This window comes from Nycticebus coucang, chromosome 15 (assembly GCF_027406575.1).
Source record: "Nycticebus coucang isolate mNycCou1 chromosome 15, mNycCou1.pri, whole genome shotgun sequence".
In the NCBI taxonomy this organism is placed as follows: domain Eukaryota; kingdom Metazoa; phylum Chordata; class Mammalia; order Primates; family Lorisidae; genus Nycticebus; species Nycticebus coucang.
In genome coordinates this window covers 64,171,554-64,195,842 of record NC_069794.1, presented here as the reverse complement: position 1 = coordinate 64,195,842, position 24,289 = coordinate 64,171,554, and the positions used below count along the sequence as shown (strand labels likewise).

The window sequence follows — 24,289 nt, the reverse complement described above, 5'->3', positions numbered from 1 at the left end:
TCTTGGGGTTGGGATACAATTATAAGAGGGAGTTTATCTAACAAATGCAATCAGTGTAATCTAATTCTTTGTACCCTCAATGAATCCCAAATAATAAATAAATAAATAATAAAATGAAGTGAGATAATGTATAAAATTACTTAGAAGAGGGAATATAACTTAAACAAACAAACAAAAATGACAAAAAGGCCCAGCATAGTGGCTCACACTTGTAATCCTAACACTCTGAGAGGCCTAAGTGGGTGGATCCCCTGAACCTAGAAGCTTGAGACCCTGTCCTACTAAAAACAGAAAAACTATTTTTTCTATTTTTATATCTCTATATTAACACAACAGCCAGGTACTGTGGTGGGTGTCTGTAGCCCCAGCTACTTGGAAGACTGAAGCAGGAGGATCACTTGAACCCAGGAGTTAAAGGTTGCTGTGAGCTAGGCTGAGGCCACGGTACTCTAGCCTGGAGCAACAGAGTGAGACTCTGTCTCAAAAAAAAAAAAAAAAGAAAAGAAAAGAAAAGAAAGAAAGAAAAGAAGAGGAAAGATAAAAAGCAAAATGTTTTCATATAACTCATGATGAAGTCCTATTGAATCTCAGGTGAATTATGAAAAATTAAGTCCATTATTGACTAAGCACAGTAATTAGAAAATTAAAACCCTGCTACCCTTGAAAATCTGACATTGGAGTTCCTCTGAACCACAGAATACGAAAATAATATGAGTGATTATTTTCTCAGTTGCCCAAATTCATTAGAGACAAGTTAATTGATTACATAAAACAGTGACTTAGGAATCAGACTGGAAATCTCTTGCAAATGATTAAGAAAAGACAGTTTATATAAATTTGAAAGTAATTAAGAGAAATGAGGGATGTTTATGGTATATTTTTTTAAGATCAACATCTTACAAAGTAACTACTTTGATCTTTTAGAAATCATCTCTTATGAATTCAATCAGAGACAAATTATTAGGATGGATGAATCTTGATTTGATGTCTACGCCAACCCAAGAAACTTATCCACCTGATTACTTATAAACCAACTGATTTAACAATTATACCATTCTTTTAAATTTAAGGCCCTGAAACTTGCAAAGCACTTTCACACAATTTTTTGTTCACTTTCATTTCTAATGATCTTGATAACCCAGTGAAAGTATCATGACAAGTTGATTATGCTCATTTTTACCCAGGTAGAAGGTGGGGTAGGGAAGCTAAAACACCCATCCAAGATCACACAGTAGCCAGGGAATGATGAGACAGGAACAAGACCCCACTCTTTCAGATTCCTAAATAAGTACTCATCGAATTTTATCCAGCTGGCCTCCTGAATTTTCATAAACTGATAACTCAATATTTTAAATCGTCCATATTGGCTCACATTCACTACTTACTTAGGAAGTAGTTATTATACTGATTTTTCATTTTTTAACTGGTTATAGTAGTATTTGGCAGAGTCTAAGACAGGTAATACAATTTTATAGATGTACCTCACTTCATAAAGAAAATAAAACAAGTTAGAAATAATTAGGATGTTGACAGCTGAGCTTAGTATAAACAAGTAATATATTTAGCAAGCAAAGCATGCAAAAAAAATTGCAGATGAACATAAAATAAACCTAAACCCTGTGCTGACACATCTAGACAGGTAAGACACAGCTAACTGTGTCAGCCAGGACAATGAAGTACCTCTAGTTTTCTTGAGGTCCAGGGAAATTTCCTTAATGGTGAATTCAGTGTGAAATGGAGCAATTTGTTCTCGAAGAATCAAAAGGTGCTTAATTAAGAAAAGTTGTCCATCAACCTGAGTCTAAATTGTAAAACAGAAAAATGGATATGATCACAAATTAAATGAAAATAGGAGCAAATAAAGCACTTATGTTATGGATGAACATTAGTCTACCTACGCTATGGTCTTAAGTTGCCAATACACCTTTGTTTAGCAACAAATTCTCCCCATGTTAGAATCATCTGGCAAAAGGTTGGTTTAAACTCTTTTTAGCACTGTCATCTGCTCTTCTTAGGACATCCAAGAAAGTCAGACAAAAGGCTATAAGCAACACATTTAAAAACAGAGGTCAAATCTATTTCGACCTGGTGCAGAGGCAGAAGAGATGATTCAGCCTGACAGCACGAGGCGGGAGGGAAAGAAAGGCTTAAAGAACGAACATGATTCTCACTCTCCTGGCTTTCTAGTTTCTCTTCAGGAACAAGGTTTTCTCTCCATTTGGTTAAATATCCAGAACACCAGACATACTCGTATTTATACAAAAGTACAAAAAATGTTGCCAAACTTGTGTCATTCTAGAAGTAATGATATACATTCATGGAAATACAAATTATAGTAGAACCTCTGTAAGTTGACCACAAGGGACTGCAACAAAAGAAACCCCCTAAGTAGACTGCTGTGGGTGACCACTATAGATTACCATCCCCCTAACAGAGCACCGACTATCTACACCCCTGGGGGTCCTCTCAAGATCTATCCACAAGAGTCTTAAGATTCACGCTTAGTTCTCAAATCTCTGACCCAGTCCCAAAATAGTAAATTTTCATAGCTCTCATTTTAGGAAAGAATCTGTATATTAATAAGGACAATGCAGTATTTGCTTCTTTTGGTTGCTACTCAAGACAGAATGTTATTTCAAAAATATTTCTAATGAAATTTTTCACACAACATTAGGAAAATATAAAGTCATCTTTCAGTAAGCAATATAAATTTTAAAGAGGTTATTAAACCAAGTGAGTCCTCCCTAGTCTCTCCCTCTTCTCTCTCATAAACACAAAAGTATGACTTATGTGATGGAAACTTACTTTGCATTCTGAAACACAGAGCATTTATTTTTAAAAGAATTAGTAACTCTGAGGCCAAAAAGAGACCATACAGATTTTACTAAAGCTGCTGTAATCCAGCTATAGGACCATGCTTATCGTGTTTAATACCATAGTTAGTACCATGACAGACGAGGTGCTCAATTTAAGTATGTAAAAGTAATTTCTCACCCTAAAAAACTGGAAAACTCTGTAACACCCTATTTTACATGATCACTTTTAAAAAGTTGAAAGACGAATGTACACAAATTCAGCCATAAAAACAAAGAAGCTAATGTTTACCAAACTGAGGGCTTCCTCAAATATACTTCAACCCCTTATAATATGTAAGAAACAGAATGAGACAAAAGACGCTGGTCTGTGGATAATGAGGACAAAAGGCTTTTCATGCCTCCCTTAAAAGAGGGGTCAGTCCTAGAAGAGGACATACACACGTAAACTTTTCTTCATCAGGTCACTTTCCTCTCCTGACAAGCTAAGGAATACACGCTCACTGTAGAGAATGTGAGAAATAAAGAAGCACGTCGGGAATGAGGGAAAATCATCCATACTCACCCCAAAGCTTTCACAGCTACAGATTTTCTTCAATGCATTTTTTATTACATAAAGTCATACTCAAACTGTGATTTTTATTCTGCTTTTTTACTATCTTAATATGTTTAAGGTAAATTTTATTGTTTCATTTTTTAAAAGCGTAATGACTGTGTCATATTGTATTATATTTAATATTTTTACAATTTACTTAACCATTTCCCTAATTTCCCACTTTCACCTATTACCAAAAATGTAAGAGTTTGAACTTGGAAATACTTATAAAACTTAAATTTGTCTGTCTATAACTTTGTTTCTAGTCCTTATATGAACATTTCATTTTAACTCTCTATTCTATGAATGGGAAAATATAGTTATCACAAAGAAAGGACAGCATTTTCAGCAATAAGATTCCAAATTCTTTTGTGGTGAAAAAAATGTTTTTCAATGATCTGAAGTCTTTAAGTTAGAAATTAAGTTTATAAAGCTAGAATTAAAAAAAGGTTCAGAAAGTCTGAATACTTCCAATAGCAACAAAAGTCTTGCTAGAAACAGGCTCATGACCCAATTCCCTGTATGCGACAAGTATTTTAACAGAAGAGTTAAGCAGAGCAATACTTCTTCTTTTTTTTTTTTTTTTTTTTGTTTGAGACAGAATCTCACTTTGTCGCCCTCAGTAGAGTGCTGTGATGTCACAGTTCACAGCAACCTCCAACTCTTGGGCTTAAGTGATTCTCTTGCCTTAGCCTCTGAGTAGCTGGGACTATAGGTGCCCACCACAATGCCAGGCTATTTTTTGTTGCAATTCTCATTGCTGTTTTTTAGCTGGCCAGGATGGGTTTGAACCTGCCACCCTCAGTATATGGGGCCAGCACCCTACCCACTGAGCCACAGGTGCTACCCAAAGCAATAATTCTGATCATGCGCTACATGTCCTGAAAAGAAAAATCTCAGGGGATGTGGAGAAACACATACCAGCAGCCCTCAGTCCCATACTCCTTCTTGATGAAAAACTATAAGCCACGTAGTCATAGCAACTATTTCTAGTTACACAAGCGAGGGCCACAATTGCCTGTCCTCAAAATTGACTGGTTCATTTCCTCCAAGTGAAGTTGTTCAACTATTCAAACATCATTGTGGGGATGATTATGAATTGCTACATTTCCTTGAAAATGCATTCTTGGTATTCCAGGGAAACAGCAGTACTTTCCCAGTTGCTAAGGCTACAAGAGACCTATACCTTAAGCACTATCTTTAGTATTTTAGAAAAGTTGGATTCTTTATTTAGCTCTAATGAAATACTAGCTTCTCTCAAAAGGCCTCAAAATTTAATCATATTAAACCAACAAATCCCACTGCTAAAATGGTTTTAAGTTTTTGTGCCTTTAAGTAAATGCTATATTTCACAATATTATAACAGGTAATAAGATTTCACCTAACATTGCATCAAACCTTTTTTTTGCTTATAGACTCTGATGCTCCAAGTAAGGACTGAATGCAGGCAGACAAGGCTTCCTGTGATAATCCTTGGAACACTGCCCTCTGGTGGAATAAAAAAAAGAAAACATCACTCAGTGGCATTCACAAAACATAAAGGAAAATCCTAGGATATTGAGTGCAGCAAACAATACTTGCTTGCCCTCATCATTGGATAAATTTATTATTGGTACTATTCCTCCTGATTTTCTACTCCCATGTAACTTTTCTAAATGGCTGCAAGTTTTTTAATGTGCAGGTATCTCTGGGAACACTCATGTGACCCTTCAACAAATACTGACTGACACCTACTGCACATGGAGCATAGTGCTATAATGTTGGGAAGTACCGTGCCAACTGGCAGATGTGGTTCTGCCCTCATGGAGGGATCCCTTCCACCAACACAATCTCATGTTGGGAGACTGCTTTTTACATCTCCAAAATCAACTTTAAAATAAACCCTTATGAAATCCACTTCTAAAAATGTATCCCAAGTAATTCATATTGTATTTTAAAAGTCACACGTATGGTTCTTCATTACAGTATAAACAGTAAAAAACTGGAAATAACATAAGTGTTCAATGATGGGGGATTGACAAATAAAATACGACTACATCTAAATTCTAGAATACTGTGCATATATGAAATCAAAGAATGCTGAAGAAGGTGATAAAATTCTTAAAAAATATAATGGAGTGGGGGGGGGAACAGGTTACAAATGATTCATGAAGTATAATTCTTCATTTAATTCTACCATTTCAATACCCTTCCAGAGGTGGGGCATGTTGGCTGGGCCAGGACGCACATCAGTCCCCTTGCTTCCCTCCCTGCCTTCATTCTACCTGAGACAGAACTGAGATGAATTAATAGGAGAAAAATATTTGTATTATTAGGCCACAGTCCCGGGCCCTGGTCTCCTATTTGATGTTATTCTCCTTTTCTATTGTTTCTTTATTATTTCCCATGACACTGCTGTGGGAAGGTGAGATTAGGTCTGCCTCCTCCTGGGTCACTAAGCCTGCCTGCGAAGGCTAAAGACAAGCTGCTTGGATTAAGTAGCTCTCTTTCCCCTGCTCAGCATGTGTTTCCCCAGGCTTGTCTTTCCTCATCTTTGATCAGTAAGACTGAATGGGTTAAGATCTGAATATGAGCTGAGTGAAAAAAGAATATGAGCTAGGTAAAAATAAGTCTATGTCATAAAACAAAAACCCAGCCATAACCTCTTTAGGCCTGACTGCTGTCTGGCTAACATCTCTGTTAAGCACCCGAAAGGCTTCGTTCACTGGGGACTGTGATGACAATGGATTCTACATGGAATATACACCTGCATATTTTCCCTAAGATCTTGGCTCCACTGTAGGGGGTTTCCGCATCCCAGACTAATATCACTATGCAGTACACCTAATAGGGAACCTGTGGAAGAAGAGATGCCAAAAGCCAAATGCCACACCTCTCTCTGGAAGAGATCTCATCAGCTAGACAAAAAAGCCATGACATGCTAAGTCTGTAGAAGTGATCTAACTTCATCCCTAAAAGTCCTGGACTAGGCAAAAGGCACTCTTGTCACATTTCGAAATCTCCAAGCACCAAACCCCAGCAATTACGCAGTTTAAATTAAACACAGAGTAGTGTGAATTCTACCAAACCAATGAAAAACTGTACAACTTTGTTCACTTTGTTCAGTCCTAGGATTCTGTGGTATGGAATATATGTATGGTGTGAGAGTATATGCATGCTCCTTTTGAACCATATTCATAAGAAAGAGTGGCATCTGGACAATTCATTACATGACTGTATGTTTAATCATTTTACTCTTTATACCACATATGCAGTCCCAGTATTGTAATCAAATTAATAAATTAAAAAGTAAATTAAAACCATCAAATTTTATAAAACATTTTGGTTCAGCAATAAAATCAGTGACAGCAAATAAATGTCAACAAATCTGATGTTGTAGGGAATAATCTTATCATTAAACTGGAGTGCCTCTCTCACTCCCTCTTTCCTTCTAAAATATGAAACAATTACTTTTTTTGTCTCTCTTAAATCCAGCTACCCCATGAACCTTGGGAGAAGGGCATTCTTTCTTCCTTTAGGATGCCATGCCATCTCTCTGCTCTTTTCTCCTTATTTCTCTATCTCCTTCCCTATTCCTCTCTCATTCCCTCTCTCCTTCTAAAATATAAAACATTAACCTGGAATGCTTAACTTAACTCTGCCCCCAGTAATCAACACACAAAATTGGTATTTAAAAGTAAAAAAGGTACTGTTAACTTCAGTAAATAACTAAACTGAGTACACAGGTAGAAACACATGTAATCTTAATACTACTTGTTAAGGATACTGGTTAAAACTGAATGCAAAACTAACTTAGAGTTATTGCATTTAATAATAACTGTATATTATACCTATGTGACATTGCATAACCCTTCTGCATCTCTCTATCTTCATCTACAAACTAAGGTAGACAAATTAATCAGTTGTAAACTTACTTTTGGTCCTGGCCTCCTCTGACAATCACTAAATGCTAAAGCCCATCTCCTGAGAAAGGCAAAATACAAATATACATACAAAATTTACCCACAGTTTCAAGGTGTTCAAAAAAGTTCAAGTTAGGAATCTCTAAATTAGCTTGACCTACAAGTTACCTCGATATGTAAAAATTATGATTCTATGAATCTGAAACAAAATACTGTACCAAGATCTTAAAAAAAAATTGAGATTTAAAAATACTCCAAGTGAAAGAGCAAGCAATTCAGAGAAAAGTTACAAAAATTTACATATGTACATCTATGCATCTGTATAATTTGGAGAGACAGACAAGAGTTCTTCGAACTGTAGGATACCACATTCCATGAAGATCTGCTGGAGAAATTGTGGTCTGTGGTCTAGGATTGAGGGATTCTGTTGAACCTAAAAGCCAAACATAAAAGAAGACACATTTCACACATGTGTGTTTGTCTTACAATAATTTATATGGCAACTATAAACTATTTATTCTTATTAGCTATCAATAGCTGGGGGCATCAGTTTATTGCAGTCTCACCTTTAATCAATAACATTTGTTATAAGAAATCTAAGTCAGTCACAGGTGAGATTTAACACAATAAATGAGAACAAACATGAATATATACATATATACAGTCTAGCTTCACATATGTACTCAGTCCAAACTGCTTCTCCCAAACTGTTATCAATAATCTTTATGAAATAAATGAAAAGCAACTCCTATTATACAGCACAGTCATTAAAAAGGAGCCAAATCTGAATGAAATCACATGGAGCAAGGAGGCGCCACTAGATGTAAGGAATGACAAAAAAGCAAAGCAATTTCAAAGCAATTTTAAATAGGAAGATTAATGAAAGCCTGTCTGTCTGTCAGTCAGCCTGTCTTCTGTGTTCTGAGTTACATCACTTGCAAGTCTAATTAGTATATTCACTTCCCGAGTGAAAAGAACCGGCCTCCCCCCGTCCCCCATCAAAACAGGCAGCCTCTGAAGAATGTGAGGAGGAGTGTCGTTAAGCAGACAGTCACTTTTATAAGCAAAGCACAATAACTTCAGGGTCGAGGGACCAGATTTCACATGAGACACAAATGTGGAGTTGGTCTAAAACTTGAGGACAAGAGGGGATACTGAAATATGGACACTGGGAAATGTATTAAATTTTTAGTGTAATAAAGATCTATGATTATAAAAGAGATATCTTTATTTTTGGAAATAATGGAATACTCAAAGGTGAGTGTGAGTGATGTCAATATATTTTTACAATGATTAGCAAAAAAATTACATATGTATATCCAAGGCCTGATAATTAAGTTCATAAACTCATCCTAGAAAAAGTGCTACATACTTCATTGTTGAGTTTACTACAGTCACCTTCAGGGTACTCCCCCCTTGGGAAGCTATGCACTGAGCTATGGCAGTGTCTAGTCTACACTTCAAAGCAATTTTGCAACTCTTTTTCTGGAATGACCATTAGAGCCATCATCACAGGAAGGCCTAACAATTTCTTGAACTTGTCACCTTGCACTTACTTTGACAGCACTGTACAAACAACTCAGTGTGGTTTCATGATCTTGGTATATCGATGTCTCAAAAATATGTTCGCGTCAGGCTGTGGTTGTGTCTTATTGAATGGCATTCATTATTATTGTTGCAGGTTTCTGTGTGCCATATAATGACAGCTCTGATGGCCATTCCAGAAAAAGAGTTCCAAAATTTCTTTGAAGGGTTGACTAGATGCTGGTGTTGATACATAGCTTCTCAAAGGGAGTGCTTCAAAGGTGATTGTAGCGATAGTCAACAATGAGGTATGTAGCATTTTTTCTAGGATGAGTTTGCAAACTTAATTGTCAGATTTCATATAATGTGATAAAATATTAAGTCTTGAATCCATGAGGTGGGTATGTGTGTTCATTGTATATTTCTTTCCACTTTTTATATATTTGGAATTTTTTTTTTTTTTTGAGACAGAGCCTCAAGCTGTCACCCTGGGTAGAGTGCTGTGGCATCACAACTCATAGCAACCTCCAACTCCTGGGCTTAAGCGATTCTCTTGCCTCCCAAGTAGCTGGTACTACAGGTGCCCACCACAATGCCCAGCTATTTTTGGTTGTAGTTGGCATTGTTGTTTGGCAGGCCCAGGCTGCATTTGAACCTGCCAGCTCCAGTGTATGTGGCTGGAGCCTTTAGCCACTTGAGCTCAGGTGCCAAGCCATGGAATTGTTTTAATAACAAAAAATAAAAATGTATTCATGATATACTGGTAATAAGTTACAGAAAAAATGTAATTCCTTTTTTAAAAAAGAGCCAGATCTACATATGCTTTAAAAAAGACTTAGAGGTCGTGTGGCATAGATTTGAGGGGAAAAGACAGGGTTGGGGAAATGCTGAGTTAGTTCTTTCACTTTGTAGTTTTGTAAGTTCTTTTTTTAAAAAGCAAGTAATACTTGTATAATTTTTTTTTTTGCAGTTTTGGTTGGGGCCGGACTTAAACCTGCCACCCCTGGTATATGAGGCTGGTGCCCTACTCCTTGAGCCACAGGTGCCGCCCTACTTATATAATTTTTAAATTTCTTTCATAAAGCCTTAGTAAACTAAAATCAACTTTAAATGACATTTCTTAAAGAAGAATAAACTAAACAAATTATATCTAAGAATAGGAGATTTATTTATAGTTTTCCTAAGGATTATGGTATCTACAGGATCCCTCCTTCAAAAGAGAAAGTCAAAAGAGTACCCCCAAATAAAAGTTTAGAGAAACAAATGTGTTTGAGTACTTTAAAGACAGAAGTCAGCTTGGGTTCACTTCTCCCTTTCCTGAGAGTGGCTTCTGCAGCACACCAACACGAGGCAGGTGTCTTCTGGCTGCCCCTTCTGAAGAGCAGAGCAAATCCCAGGACCAGCCACCCTGCACATCTGTCTCCTCCATCCTTTGTGGCCTCCACCATCCTCTACAGGCTCCCTTCCCCCTCACTTACTCTACACGGAGACTAAAGCCTTTTCTTCTTGAAGGTACTGATAATCAGTCTCTTCACAGAACGGCCCCTCTACCAGTGTGCCCTGACACATCATCCTACTCTGTGTTTAAAGCCTTCCTTTCAAAGGCTTCTCCTTCTCTCACTTAAAACATACCTGGGACCAGAGAAGTGATTGTACTCTTTTTGGTTTTGTTTCCCTTCCTATCTGATTCTGAATCTTGCTTTCTACCCTAAGTTCTATCATGATTCTAGTAACACCAATAAGCATATGAAAGGATGATCAGATGGTCATCCTTGACCTTCTTGCCTCCAAAGACTTTCGCTTCCACCTTCTATCCCTACCCCAGAGGCAGACTTTCTTGTTTCTTTCAGAATATCATTCATTTTACTTTCTACAGATTTTCTTCTCACTCCAAACTATTCTACCATGTAAGTATTAAAACATGGCATCCCACTCTCTACCCACAATGTTCTCAGGATTTCATCCTTCTCACCTGTTTACTCCAACTACACTGCCAACCCCTCTCCCCTCTGGGTTCAATCACACTCACTCATCTGCTTCTGAATTCCCCAAAGTAGCCACACCGTCTTCCACTCCTGAATGACCACCTACATGCTATTCTGTCTTTTTTTTTTTTTGAGACAGAGTCTCACTACGTTGCCCTTGGTAGAGTGCCATGGCATCACAGCTCACAGCAACCTCAAACTCTTAGGCTTAAAGCAATTCTCTTGCCTCAGCCTCCCAAGTAGCTGGGACTACAGGCGCCCACCACAAAACTCAGCTATTTTTTGTTGCAGGTGTCATTGTTGTTGAGGTGGCCCGGGCTGGGTTCAAACCCACCACCCTTGGCATATGTGGCTGGCACTGTAACCACTGTGCTACAGGCGCCAAGCCTATGCTATTCCGTCTTAAACAACCTTACTTCACCTGCCTCTCTTACACTCTTTTCAAGAACACATTGCCGCTTTCTGATGTCACACCTCACACTGAGCCCACCTTCCTGTACACAGAGCTGATTTCCCTTCATAACTTCCATGCCCCTGTACACGGCCCAGGAGTGAGTGCCCTGTGCATATCATCAGTCTCTCACTCACCACTAAATTATGCCTCTGGCTCGGCAATCTTCCCCCACAAAGTGTGGCAAAGTTGTTTTTCATGCTTTGGATATCACAAATCCCGAATAAAAGTTTACTAACTGAATGAACGAATGCTGGCAGTTAAGACATCATAACATACCAGATTTTGTCAGACTGTTAAACTCTCCTTCTTCTAACTGAACATCTGAAAAGGAAGCTTCTGAAGGTACCTTCTTCTGTTCATCTTTTAAACTCTGTGCAATTTGCTGATAGAGAAATCAAAAGGAACATTATAGTTTTCAGCGTGTTTGGCAATATAAACATGTTCTTTCTACTATTGTAAGTTTCAAAAATGCTAATTATTAAACTAAATTAGGACTAATTAAGAGAACTATGTCAAAGCAATTCATGGAAATGAAAACATTAAATTAGTATGAGGTATTGCTACTCTCATGAACAAAAACACAGCCTTTTCACCTCATTTCAGAATGGGGTCAAATATATAAGGCTCATAAAAGAATCATACTTTTCAACTCAAAGTGCAGAAACAAAGTATTCAAATTTAATATTGGATATATTTTGTCAAAAATGCCTTTTTCAAAGTACTGGCCAGTCCAAATAACAGGCTTTCTCTTTATGTGAAAATTGCTGCAGTATGCTATTTTGAAACTTTTTTTTTTCTCAGACAGAGTCTCACTCTGTTGTCCCATGCTACAGTACAATGGCGTCAGCTTAGCTCAAAGCAACCTCAAACTCTTCGGTTCAAGTGATCTTCCTGCCTCAGCATCCCAAGTAGCTGGAAGTCCGCCACAATACCTAGTTAATTTTTTCTATTTTTAGTAGAGACAGGGCCTCACTCTTGCTTAGGCTGGTCTCTAACACCTAAATTCAAAGGATTCTCCCACCTTGGCCTCCCAGAGTGCTAGAATTATAGGTACGGAGCCTGGCCAGAAACAGTTTTTTGTTTTTTTTTGTTTTGTTTTTTTACATCAGAACGGACTCATTGTCTAAAGAACATCATCCAGTACACACAGGACACCAATGACGAAATCAGCAATGAAAATCCCATAATTTACATTGGTTATATAGGTAGAAATATACAGAAATGAGGACCTAATTAATACCTAGCTACTGCCGAAAAAGAAGGGCTAGAGAACTAGTTAGAAGAGAAGACCCTTTCTCACTTGGTCCAGTCTGCTCATTCTGCATATAGGAATCAGAAATTACAGCTAATCCCTGAATAGCACACAGGTGTCATAGCCAGACCACTTTTATACCTAGCTCCTCAACAAAAGAGAAACAGGTATTATTTACTACAAGTAGTTACTTTTCATAAACCAAAAGGTCTACCATACAGGAAACCATGCAAGATACCAGTCATACAGTAACTATATAAATATGCTAAAGAAATCACTAAATTACCCTGGGAGGGGGACACATAGTAAACTTTATAACCTAACATCCTATCAGACAAAACTATTAAAACACGCATATTATCAATAATAGAGAAACGTGACATTCATAATGAAGACCAGGAGGGGAGGGGAGGAAAAGGAGAGAGCACAATTCCCTAGATCAGCCTGAGAAACTTCATATCTCACTGTATCTCACCACACTGCTTCTCGTATCCATTTAGGGTAAATAACTCTTGCAAATGGACTAGCCATCTGCTCTCTGTTGTTATTAGCAATACCCAGACACAGAAAGATAATTCCTGCTATAAGCCTTGAGAATAAAAGCTAGTTCAAAAACACACAGCCCCAACAGTATCTGCCCTGCTTACCATCTGATCCCTACAACATTAGTTTTGCATATTATAAAAAATTAGCAATATACCAATAATTAATATAACTAGCTAAAACATAATAAATGTAAATAGAAGTCAAAAGAAGGGACAAGGAATTCAGAAGAAAGACTATCCCTTTTTTTCTTTTTTTTTTTAACAGACAGTCTCACTTTGTCATCCTTGGTGGAGTGCTGTGGCGTCACAGCTCACAGCAACCTAAAGCTCTTAGGCTTAGGCAATTCTCTAGCCTCAGCCTCCTGAGTAGCTGGGATTACAGGCGCCCGCCACAACACCTGGCTTTTTGTTGCAGTTTGGCAGGGGCCAGGTTCGAACCCTCAGTATATGAGGCCGGCGCCCTACTCACTGAGCCACAGGCGCCGTCCATTTTTTTCATATAACTATATGAAAAGGTGAACATTCTTAAAACAACAGGTAGGGGCATTTTAAATAGTCTGACATATTTTTAGCTTGTTAGTTCTAAAACAAACATACCTATTATCATACATTTATCAGTCTGGGAACTGAAATAGTTATGGTACGTCAACATGCTGAGCAGACACAGAGCAACAGGAATAAGTTGGTATACAAACATGTATTTCTTTGTTCTATCAACTGAGAAGACTTCAAGGCAACTACCCTAGTTGCAATGAGCCCAGCTAGTGCCCTGATGTTGTTTTCTAACATGATCCTTCAACAAAAGGAACCAGCACTCCATGAAGTGCTAGGAAATAGTTAAGTACTCAGAATCAAAAACAAAAAACCTGTAACAGTGGAGAATGTCAAAAGGATATATGAGCCCACTAAAAGAGCTCCCAACAGACAAAGCTGTACTACTACAGCAGGAAAATAAGGAAAGTACCAGTGAACTATAACCCAAAGTATAAAGTAAATATCCCTAACTCCATACTGATACCAATAAGGGATTAAATAAAAAAGCAAATGGGGAAAAAAGGACAAATCTCCCTTGCAGAAAAGTTCTAAATACAGTATTTATGACACTTTAACCTCAAGGATGTAAAGCATAAATCCCCACTTCTTAAGCAGGAGTTGAACACAAGACATTCTTCTAAAGAGTACAGTGGGAAAGGTGAAAAGAATAATAACTGTATAGTGGAGAAAACTGACAATACTACCTTAGCCAGGTGATCAAGGTCAACATCAACAATAATAGTTCACGTTGATAGGATCTACCCTTGATAGGATGTGATGACTATGACACTTTGCTCTCTCAAAAACCCATAACACCAATCTAGCCATGAGGACAAATTCCAACAGAGGGACATCCTACACAAAACTTAACCAGTTTTCCTTAAAACTGTGAAAAGTCATCAGAAAGATGGAAAGTCTGAAAAACTGTCACAGCCAAGAGGAGCCTAAGGAGACATGGAAACTAAAAGTAATGTGATAACGTAAATGAGACCCTGGAACAGAAAAGGACATTAGATGAAAACTATGGAAATCTCAATAAACGATGGCCTTTAGTAAATACCAATGTCATTACTGGTTCATTAATAATGGCAAATGTACCAAACTATTCTAAAGTATAAAATCGGTTTTTAAAAATATAAATAAAGGGGGCCGGGTGTGGTGGCTCACACCTGTAATCCTAGCACTCTGAGATGCCAAGGCAGGTGAATTGCTTGAGCTCAGGAGTTCAAGACCAGCCTGAGCAAGAATGAGACCCTGTCCGGTACCTGTAGTCACAGCTACTTGGGAGACTAAGGCAAGAAAATCACTTGAGCCTGAGAGTTTAAGGTTCCTATTAGCTGTGACACCACGGTACTCTGCTGATGGTGACAAAGCAAAACTCTGTGTCAAAAAAAAAAAAATATATATATATATAAAAATACATATATAAAGGAAATCAGTACATATGACATCCAGGAAAAGCAGTCTATGTAGTAACAGGATAATATCTGAGCCACATCTGACAGTTCAACAAGAGAGACTGCCACTTGGTGACAAAAGATATGCTGATGAGTACAGAATACACTTAGGCAAAAAATAAGCTTTAATCCATTTTTCATAGACAAAAAGATTTAGGTCTATTGGCCCGCCTCATGTAAACTAATTAAGAATAGTTTATAAACCTGGCAAAATTAGATTACATTTTAAAAAATATGTTAGAAACATGATGACTTCACAAAATTATTCGGAGGGCATTTTTAAATTCACTAGCATCAAACTTTCCTTTGGAACTTTTCAAATAAAATAACCAGGGTATTTATAATCTTTACCCTATTGCTTCTACATCTGTATTTTTCAAGCAACTAGACTGTTTTAATCAGTGAATAGTTACATTCTTATAGGTAAGGGAATCTGAAAGGACATTTAAGTTTTAATACAGAAAAGTAGAGGTATCAAAACCCACATTTCCGAAAAAAAAAAACCTCACATTTCCTAACAAGTGAAATGTCTCATAAAGAAAAAAATTGATGAATATATAAGACTTATTAAAAACACAATAAAATGTTATGTTTTTAAATATTTCAAAGGTTAAATAATAACAAGAGCTAGTACAGTGGCTCACACCAATAATTCCAGCAACCTGGGAGATCAAGGTGGGAGGATCATTTGAGCCCAGGAGTTTGAGGCTGCAGTGAGCTATGACTATGCTGTTGCACTTCAGCCTAAGTGATGGAGTGAGACTCCATCACTTTAAAAAAATAAAAAAGACAAGTCACTGTCTACCATATGAACACTAGTTTAAATACTACCTAGTCGTTATCTTTAGTCTCACAACCAGGATCAGTATTGTTATGCTTATTTGGGAAAAATGAAAGAAATTTGTAAAACACATGAAGTCTGACAATTAAGTTCGTGAACTTGCCAGCACTGTACAAACACAGTAGGGTTTCATAACCTTGGCATAGCAAAGCCTCACAGCTGTGTTCATGTCAACCTGTGGAAGTATCTTGCTGAGTGGCATTCATTACTGTTGAGTGTTTTTGAGTGCTATCGTGAGAATGCTGGAGCTGGAATTAGAACACCCAACAAACATTGAATTTCTTATTAAACTTGGCAACAGTGGAAATGAAAATGGGGACATGTTAGTCCAAGTTTATGGGGATAATATCATGAAGAAAATGGCAGTGTACAAGTGGATTAAATGTTTTTCTAAGGGGAGAGAAAGCTTCACTGATGAAGAGGGGTTAGAGCAGCCAATAATAAGCAGAACTGATGAAAACATTGCATAAGTTTGTCAAAGAAGCATAGCAGACCAAGTAAACGTCAATAGAGAAACAGAAAAATCTCAACTGAAAATCTTGGCATGAGAAAAGTGTGACTCTTGTATCATGACGACGCATCAACTCACATGGCACTGTGAGGGAGTTTTTAGCCAGTAAACAACTGTATTGGAACACTCTCCCTACTCACTTGATCTGGCCACCAATGACTTTTTCATTTACATGAAGAAAAAGGAAATACTGAAAAGATGACATGTTAATGACATTCAGGAGATGAAAGGGTATATGCTCTGGGAGGCCAGGGTAGGTGGATTGCCTGAGCTCATACATAGGTTCGAGACCAGCCTGAGCAAGAGCAAGACCCCATCCCCATCTCTAAAAATAGCTGATTGTTGTGGTGGGCACCTGTAGTCCCAGCTACTTGGGAGGCTGAGGCAAGAGAATCTTGAGCCCAAGAGTTTGAGGTTGTTGTGAGCTATGATGCCACAGCACTCTACTGAGGGCAACAAAGTGAAACTCTGTCTCAAAAAAAAAAGGATAATTTGATAACAGCTCTGATGGCCATTCCAGAAAAAGAGTTTAAAAATTGCTTTGAAGGGTTGACTAGGCACTGGCGTTGATGCATCGCTTCTCTATGGGAGTATTTTGAAGGTGGCTAACTAAAGTGATATTCAGCAATGAAGTAGGCAGCACTTTTTCTAGGATGAGGTCAGGAACTCCAATTGTCATACTTCGTAAGTAACAGCTGCTGACAGAGCTGGGATTCAAACTGACTCCCCCTATGCCATGCAAATGGCAACCTTACACAGGTGAAATCTCTAGTCCAAAGAGATTTAGCCCTTAGTTTAAAATCCGTAAATCTATACTTAGAATGTCTAAGTTGTATAGTAGTAATCCAATCATGTATCTTAGTAGGATATATTCTAAAGGCAAAAAAGATACAAAAACCTTGAACTTCATCAGTATCCTGTAGGTTATGGTATTAATGCTGTAATTCTGAAACTATTTTGTATATGTTGTAACTTGTAACTATTTCGTGTTGGGAGTCAGGGTTCTGCCTATGAGAAGGGAGATACAAATATAGAATGTAGAAAAGATAAAGAACCCTGTGGAATAGATTTGAATTGGAGGTTTCAGTATTAACTCCTATTTTCAAATGTCTATCACCTAGTTCTAGCCTTTAAAAGGTATTAGAAGTAAATCTCTAGAAATGAACACACCTCACATTCAGAACCTGTTTTGTAAATACCACCTTGCTTCCCTTTTAAAGGAACCAGGGGTTCTTAGAGAAATAGCTGACCCTAGGTCTAGGGCAAGGAATAGATATGAAAATTGAGTGCCTGGATCATCTTGTGCAAGAAAATAAGTAAGTCTAGATTAACAGAAAACAGAGAGAAGACTCAAATTACTAGGATCAAATGGAATTCCAAGGGGCCCAGAACAATCTCGAAAAAGAACAAAATAAGAGGACTCTCACTTCCCAATTTCAAAATTTATTATGAAACAACAGTAATAAAAATAGACTGGTAACAGCACAAGATTAAGACATAAAGATTCATGGAATAAACTTGAGAGTATAAAAAAACCCAGACTTCTATAGCCAACTGATTTTCAACAAAGGAGCCAGCACCATTCAATGGAAAAAAATACCCTTTTCAACAAATGATACTAGGAAGAATGGATAGCCACATGCAAAAGAATAAAATTGGATCTCTATCTCACACACTATACACATACAAAATTAACTCAAAACAGAGAAAAGACCTAAATTTAAAAGCTAAAACTATAAAAAACATAAGGGTAAACCATCATTACCTTGGATCTGGCAAAGGCTTCTTAGATGTAACACCAAAAGCATGACTGACAGAAGAAAAAAATAGGTAAGGTAGACATTACCAAAACTTAAAACTTTTGTGCTTCAAAGGATACCATCAAGAAAATGAAAATACATTCCACAGAATGGGGAAAGTATTTATAAGTTATATATCTCACAAGAGACTTGTATCCAGAATATATGAAGAACTCTTACGACTCCATAATAAAAAGACAAATAATCTAATTTTTAAAAAGAGCAACAGATCTGATTAGACATTTCTCCAAGGAATATACACAAATGGCCAATAAACTCATGAAAAGATGCTTGACATCATTAGTTATCAGGGAAATGCATATCAAAATCACAATAAGATACCACTTCATTCCCCCAAAGATGGCTTTTGTGTATGTGTTGTAGCCCTCCAATGGCACGTATGCAGTAAGTGGTAGCCAAGATCTTTTTTTTTTTTGAGATTTTTGTTAGAGTTTTTTGTTGCAGTTTGACCAGGGCTGGGTTCGAACCCGCCACCCTTGGTATATGGAGCCAGCACCCTACCCACTAAGCCACAGGCGCTGCCCAAAGATGGCTTTTTAATTCTTAAAAAGTCATATAATAACAAGGGTTGGCAAGTATGTGGAAAAATCAGATCCTCATACACTGCTTCGTGGGAATGTAGAGTGGTATAGCCATGTTAGAAAACAGTCTGGAATTTTCTCAAAGAATTAAAAATAGAGTTACCATATGACCCAGGAGTTCTATTCCTAGGATTATACTGAAAAGAAATAAAAATACACATCCACACAAAAACATGTACATGGGAGGAGTAAGTTCTGGTGTGCTATTGCACAATAGGGTAATATGGTTAACAATAACTATTGTATATTTCAAAAGAACAAGAAGAAAGGATCTTATATGTTCTCACACGAAGAAATGATAAATGTTTGAAATGATGGATATGCTAATTACCCTGAGTTGACCATTATACAGTGTATACATGTTTCAAAACAGCACACAGCACCCTAAAAATACGTACAATTATGCATCAATTAAAAGTAAACAAAAAGCAACTCTAATCTGTACTAATCAGAAATCATTCTCAGTTATGTAAGTTTTTCATGAATAACATTGAAAATTTTTAAAAAACATGTAAATGAATGTTTATAGCAGCAATACCTCTAACAGCTAACAGATGGAAGCAACTAAGATGTCCATCAATGGATAAGAAGATAAACAAAATGTGATATATCCATACAACAGAATATTAGCCAGCAATAACGGGAATGAAGTACTAACATATACTACTACATGGATGAACCCTTAAGACATTACACTAAATGAAAAAGACCAGACAGGTCACAAAAAAAATCGCATTTGATATGATTCTATTCATATGAAATGTCCAAAACAGAAAAATCTATAGAGACAGAAAGTAGATTAGTGTCTGCCTCGGCTTGGCTGGGGAGAAGGGTATAGGGTTTCTTTTTAAGATGATAAAAATGCTCTAAAATTAATGGTTGTGATGGTTGCACATTATCTGTGAATATACTAAAAACCACTGAATTATAAACTTTAAATGGGTCAATTATATGGTATGTAAACTATGTATTAATAAAGTGGGGCTTTTTTTAAGTACTCAGAGGCTATAGGGAGGACAAAGGAACCAGCCTGAAGGGGACATTTGGAGCATCAAAGAGAATAAAGATGGAAATAGATTAAAAATATACTGACTCTGGGCAGTGCCTGTAGCTCAGTGAGTAGGGCCATGGCCCCATATACTGACGATGGTGGGTTCAAACCCAGCCTCGGCCAAACTGCAACAAAAAAAAATAGCCAGGCATTGTGGCGGGTGCCTGTAATCCCAGCTACATGGGAGGCTGAGGCAAGAGAATCACCTAAGCCTAAGAGGAGGTTGCTGTGAGTTGTGACGCCACGGCGCTCTACCCAGGGTAACAAAGTGAGACACTGTCTTTAAAAAAAAAAAAAAAACAATTGACTTTTTACAATGAAAATCTAGTCTACAGTACTATATGAAGCAGGGATAGTGAAAAGAAAGGGAAGGGAAATTAAGCAGAAAGGAAGGGAAATTAATTCTTTACAAGAGCAGGCCAACTACTAAAGGGTAGAAGAATGGCAGATGTGAAAAATCACCATTTGCTACCCCCAGTGTAATAACTGTTTTTTTGGCCCACTACCATTAATGGAACCACTGACTGAAAAGATCCTGGGGAGCTAACATAATCTCAACATGTTATCCTATAATTATTTATTAATTACAAAGGGAAAATACATTTTTATAACAATGAGAGCTAGTAATCATCACCTTAACCAACAGTGAAACAACCTGACATTATGTGGCTTTGATGGAACTAAGAAGTAACCATCAACTACTGTAGTATTCTTGCCAAAAAGTTTAAAACAAAATGTGAGGAAAAGCGCAGGAATCTGGATTTGATTTAAAGCTATTAAAAAGGCCATGTGTGGTGGCTTATTCCTGTAATCTCAGCACCTTGGGAGGTCAAGGCAGGAGGACTGACTGAAGCCAGGAGTTCAAAGACCACCCTGAGCAACACAGCAAGACCCAGTGTCTACAAAAAAAAATTAAAATGACGATATTAAAGAGACATAAAAACCAAATGCAATACAGTTAACTTTGGGTAACAAGCAAGACCCTGTCTCTACAAAAAAAATTTTATGAAGAAAGAAAAATCCTTTTTTAACTAGTACAAAAGATCTAAAAGCTGTATGAGGGTAGAGGGGAGATCAAGTAAGGAGACCCTACCTCCATCATGACCAACTTATCTGGATATGCCAGATCTCCTGGAGCCGGTTTGTAGCCCATAATGTCTGTCTGAATGTAGATGTGCGTTCGGTAGACCAGCCGCTCTTGTACATCTTCCAGCATCTGCTTGACTCCAGCTGCAAATGCTCCCAGTTGTTCAGCTGATAAAAAAGTACAATCATCAATTCCTTTAGATTTAGAAAAATACTTTTTTTTAAATAAAGATATTAAATAAATTGCTCAGAATCATTATGAACCTCTTTTGTTTCAGAAACTGTAGTTATATTTCAGTATGACTCAATAACCTTAAAGAGGGCGGCGCCTGTGGCTCAAGGAGTAGGGCACCGGTCCCATATGCCGGAGGTGGCAGGTTCAAACCCAGCCCCGGCCAAAAAAAAAATAAAATAAAATAACCTTAGAGAAGTTTAATAAATGTGTTTCAATTTCCTCAATTTTAAAACTAAGAAATAAATTTTCCTGTATACTTCTTTCCTGGAACTCTGTTAAACTGATTCTATTATTAATATGAATAAGAAAATCTGAATTTTAAGAGTGTTTTTGCTAGGCAGTGCCTGTGGCTCAGTGAGTAGGGCGCTGGCCCCGTATACCGAGGGAGGTGGGTTTGAACCCAGCCCCAGCCAAACTGCAACAAAAAAATAGCTGGGCATTGTGGCAGGTGCCGATAGTCCCAGATACTCAGGAGGCTGAGGCAAGAGAATTGCCTAAGCACAGGAGTTGGAGGTTGCTGTGAGCTGTGATGCTACAGCACTCTACTGAGGGCAACAAAGTGAGATTCTGTCTCTAAAAAAAAGTGTTTTTGCACTTTAAGTTATTTCATATAGCTTCAGACCAATCCTAAGAAATAGCTAGAATAGCTTATTAATTGGGTTATTATCCCCATTTTACAAATAAATTGAGTCCCACAGATATCAAATAATCTGCTAATGTTTTCAGAAAGAAAAATAAGTAAGGTTTGGCATCTGTAGCACAGTGGTACAGCGCCAGTCACATACACCGAGGGTGGCAGGCTCGAACCCGGCCAGGACCAGTTAAAGAACAATGACAACTGCAACCAAAAAATAGTTGGGCATAGTAGCAGGCACCTGTAGTCCCAGCTACTTGGGAGGCTGAGGCAAGAGAATCACGTAAGCCCAAGAGTTTGAAGTTGCTGTGAGCTGTGACTCTACCAAGGACAACATAGTAAGACTTGGTCTCAAGAAAAAGAAAAAAAGAAAAATAAGTAAAAAATAAGATATGAGTATAATTCTTCATTTCTAAGATGTCAGCAATTTAAGATGCTAGTAATTCAGTAACAGTTTTCCAAAGGCTAAGAGATAGTACATTATCACATTAAAAAACTCACACTAATTTAAAAATCATCTTAAATTCAGTAGTATTAAAATGTGAGAAAATGTTCACCTTAGAATAAATTAAAGGTAGTAGAATATAATTAAAAAGACCCCCAAATTATCATTTGTACTTATTTACCATTGTTTTGTACATGATCTTCAAGCACCTCATTTTTAAGAATCCCACAAAGTTCTGACAGGGTCTCTAAGTGAATGACATGAATGATCAATGGCCTGAAGACATCATATAATGACACACACAGTTTCTCTAAAAGCTCACTAAAAAGAAAGAATAAAACATGGCTGTTAGTAGTAGTCTTTTCAGAATTTTCTAATAGTTTTAAAAGCCTCATTGATTTCTTCTAACGAATAAAAATAACAAATATCTATTGGAAAAGAGTATTTGGGAACACAATAGAATGAGAAGAGAAAGGCTGAAATAATTCTATAATTATTCTGTTTTTGCTGTAAAAGTTTATAATCAATAACCATTTCACAATAGTCAGTTCAAACTAGCTGCCCTCAACCAAAAGTCAACCTATTATAACTTTTATCTATTTCAGCAATAATTGTGTATGTGTCCTTTTAAAAACAATGAAAAATATTTCAGTAGACTTAACATTTATATTCTAGTCACTATGAGTCAAATGTAATTTTGTTCCCCAGGAAAGACAGATTCAAAATTCTTGAATACTTATAGATTTAGATAAGCAAAACTCAAAGTACTTTAGATACAGATCAAGTATTTTTAAAAATTTTAAACATTTGAAAAGAAAAATTAAGTTGTCTATATTCTTCATATTGTCATTAATACTCTTCTGTATACAGTATTTCATCAAAAGTGGTCACTCCAATCAAAACCATAAAATATTTTTCTCCTCCCCCTTATAAGTCATGTGAGTCAAAGCAGCCAACACGAAAAAAGTGAAAGTAACAGTAGATCTTTGACAAAATAAAGGAAAGGTTATTATAAATAGCACTTGTATTTTGAATTATCTTTCATTAGTTAGAATCATATAATAGAATTTCTTAACTAGAAGAAATTATTGTACATAATGGAGATAAAGGGATCTAGATCCCAAGACTTAGTTCCCAGTAGAGTTCTTTCTATCACACTATAATGTCTCCATAATTATATTACAAACAATAGGAAAGCATATTGGCCTTTAAGCAGTACGTTTATCTTAAGAAAATAACCACTGTCCAACCCAACAATATTCTGTTCGTACACAGAAAAGAGTTAAAACACTGCTAAATGTACATTATGGTCACTAGCAAATTAAATCTTATCAAAAAAGGTTACATTCTATGTACCACCTACTCTAATTTCGGTGTCGGTTTTGTGAAAAACTCATTGTAAAGTTGGTGCTCATCCTGGCATACATGGACCATAAAGGCACAGCCACTGCGAACCTGTAGTAAACAAACACACACCACCTGCAGTTAAAGGTATACATCTCCAGAGTTTATGAAATAAGCCTATACTTTATTTGCAAAGAAATTATGCACATGTATTCATAAAATAACTTATTGAAGAACAGAAAATGGCTGGTTTTCCATAGATTACTATATAATGGGATTACAGGTGATTTTTATTTTCTTAATATTTTATTTTCTAAACTTTTGATAATGAATATTTTACTTTTCTAGGCCAAAGGATTATTAAAAACAAAGAACACTTATGTATTTTTTGATGGTATGGATTAAATTACACTAAAGAGAAAGGCACTTCAGCAAAAGCTAAGCTAAAATTAAATTGGCACTAATAAATCTACAAACTTTAAAACCTCATCTTTTAAGGAACAATAACTTATTTGTGAATATTCATACCCTAAAAAGTAAATGAAAATGAGACTATTTTGCAACATCAAATAAGGCTAATTACCAAAGCAGATTTGCCATAGGGGAACCAAAACTTACTTATAGCTTCTAAGGTATCAACATAGCTCAGAGGAAGGTTTAACATTAAACCAAAACAAGTA

The 24,289-nt window shown here is 36.8% G+C and overlaps 1 protein-coding gene across 2 annotated transcripts in view; it reads right to left on the bottom strand.

Annotated features, from left to right (window-relative positions):
- The window catches only part of COG3 (component of oligomeric golgi complex 3), an 87,260-nt gene that overhangs the window by 27,732 nt on the left and 35,239 nt on the right, over window positions 1–24,289 (bottom strand). For both annotated transcript variants that reach the window (XM_053563638.1, XM_053563639.1), the window contains exons 11-17: window positions 23,629–23,720; window positions 22,447–22,586; window positions 20,959–21,119; window positions 11,550–11,655; window positions 7,619–7,743; window positions 4,807–4,896; window positions 1,681–1,801 (exon numbers count right to left, since the gene is read on the bottom strand). In XM_053563638.1, the coding sequence (XP_053419613.1) occupies window positions 1,681–1,801; window positions 4,807–4,896; window positions 7,619–7,743; window positions 11,550–11,655; window positions 20,959–21,119; window positions 22,447–22,586; window positions 23,629–23,720 (835 nt within the window). The remainder of the gene's footprint in view (window positions 1–1,680; window positions 1,802–4,806; window positions 4,897–7,618; window positions 7,744–11,549; window positions 11,656–20,958; window positions 21,120–22,446; window positions 22,587–23,628; window positions 23,721–24,289) is intronic.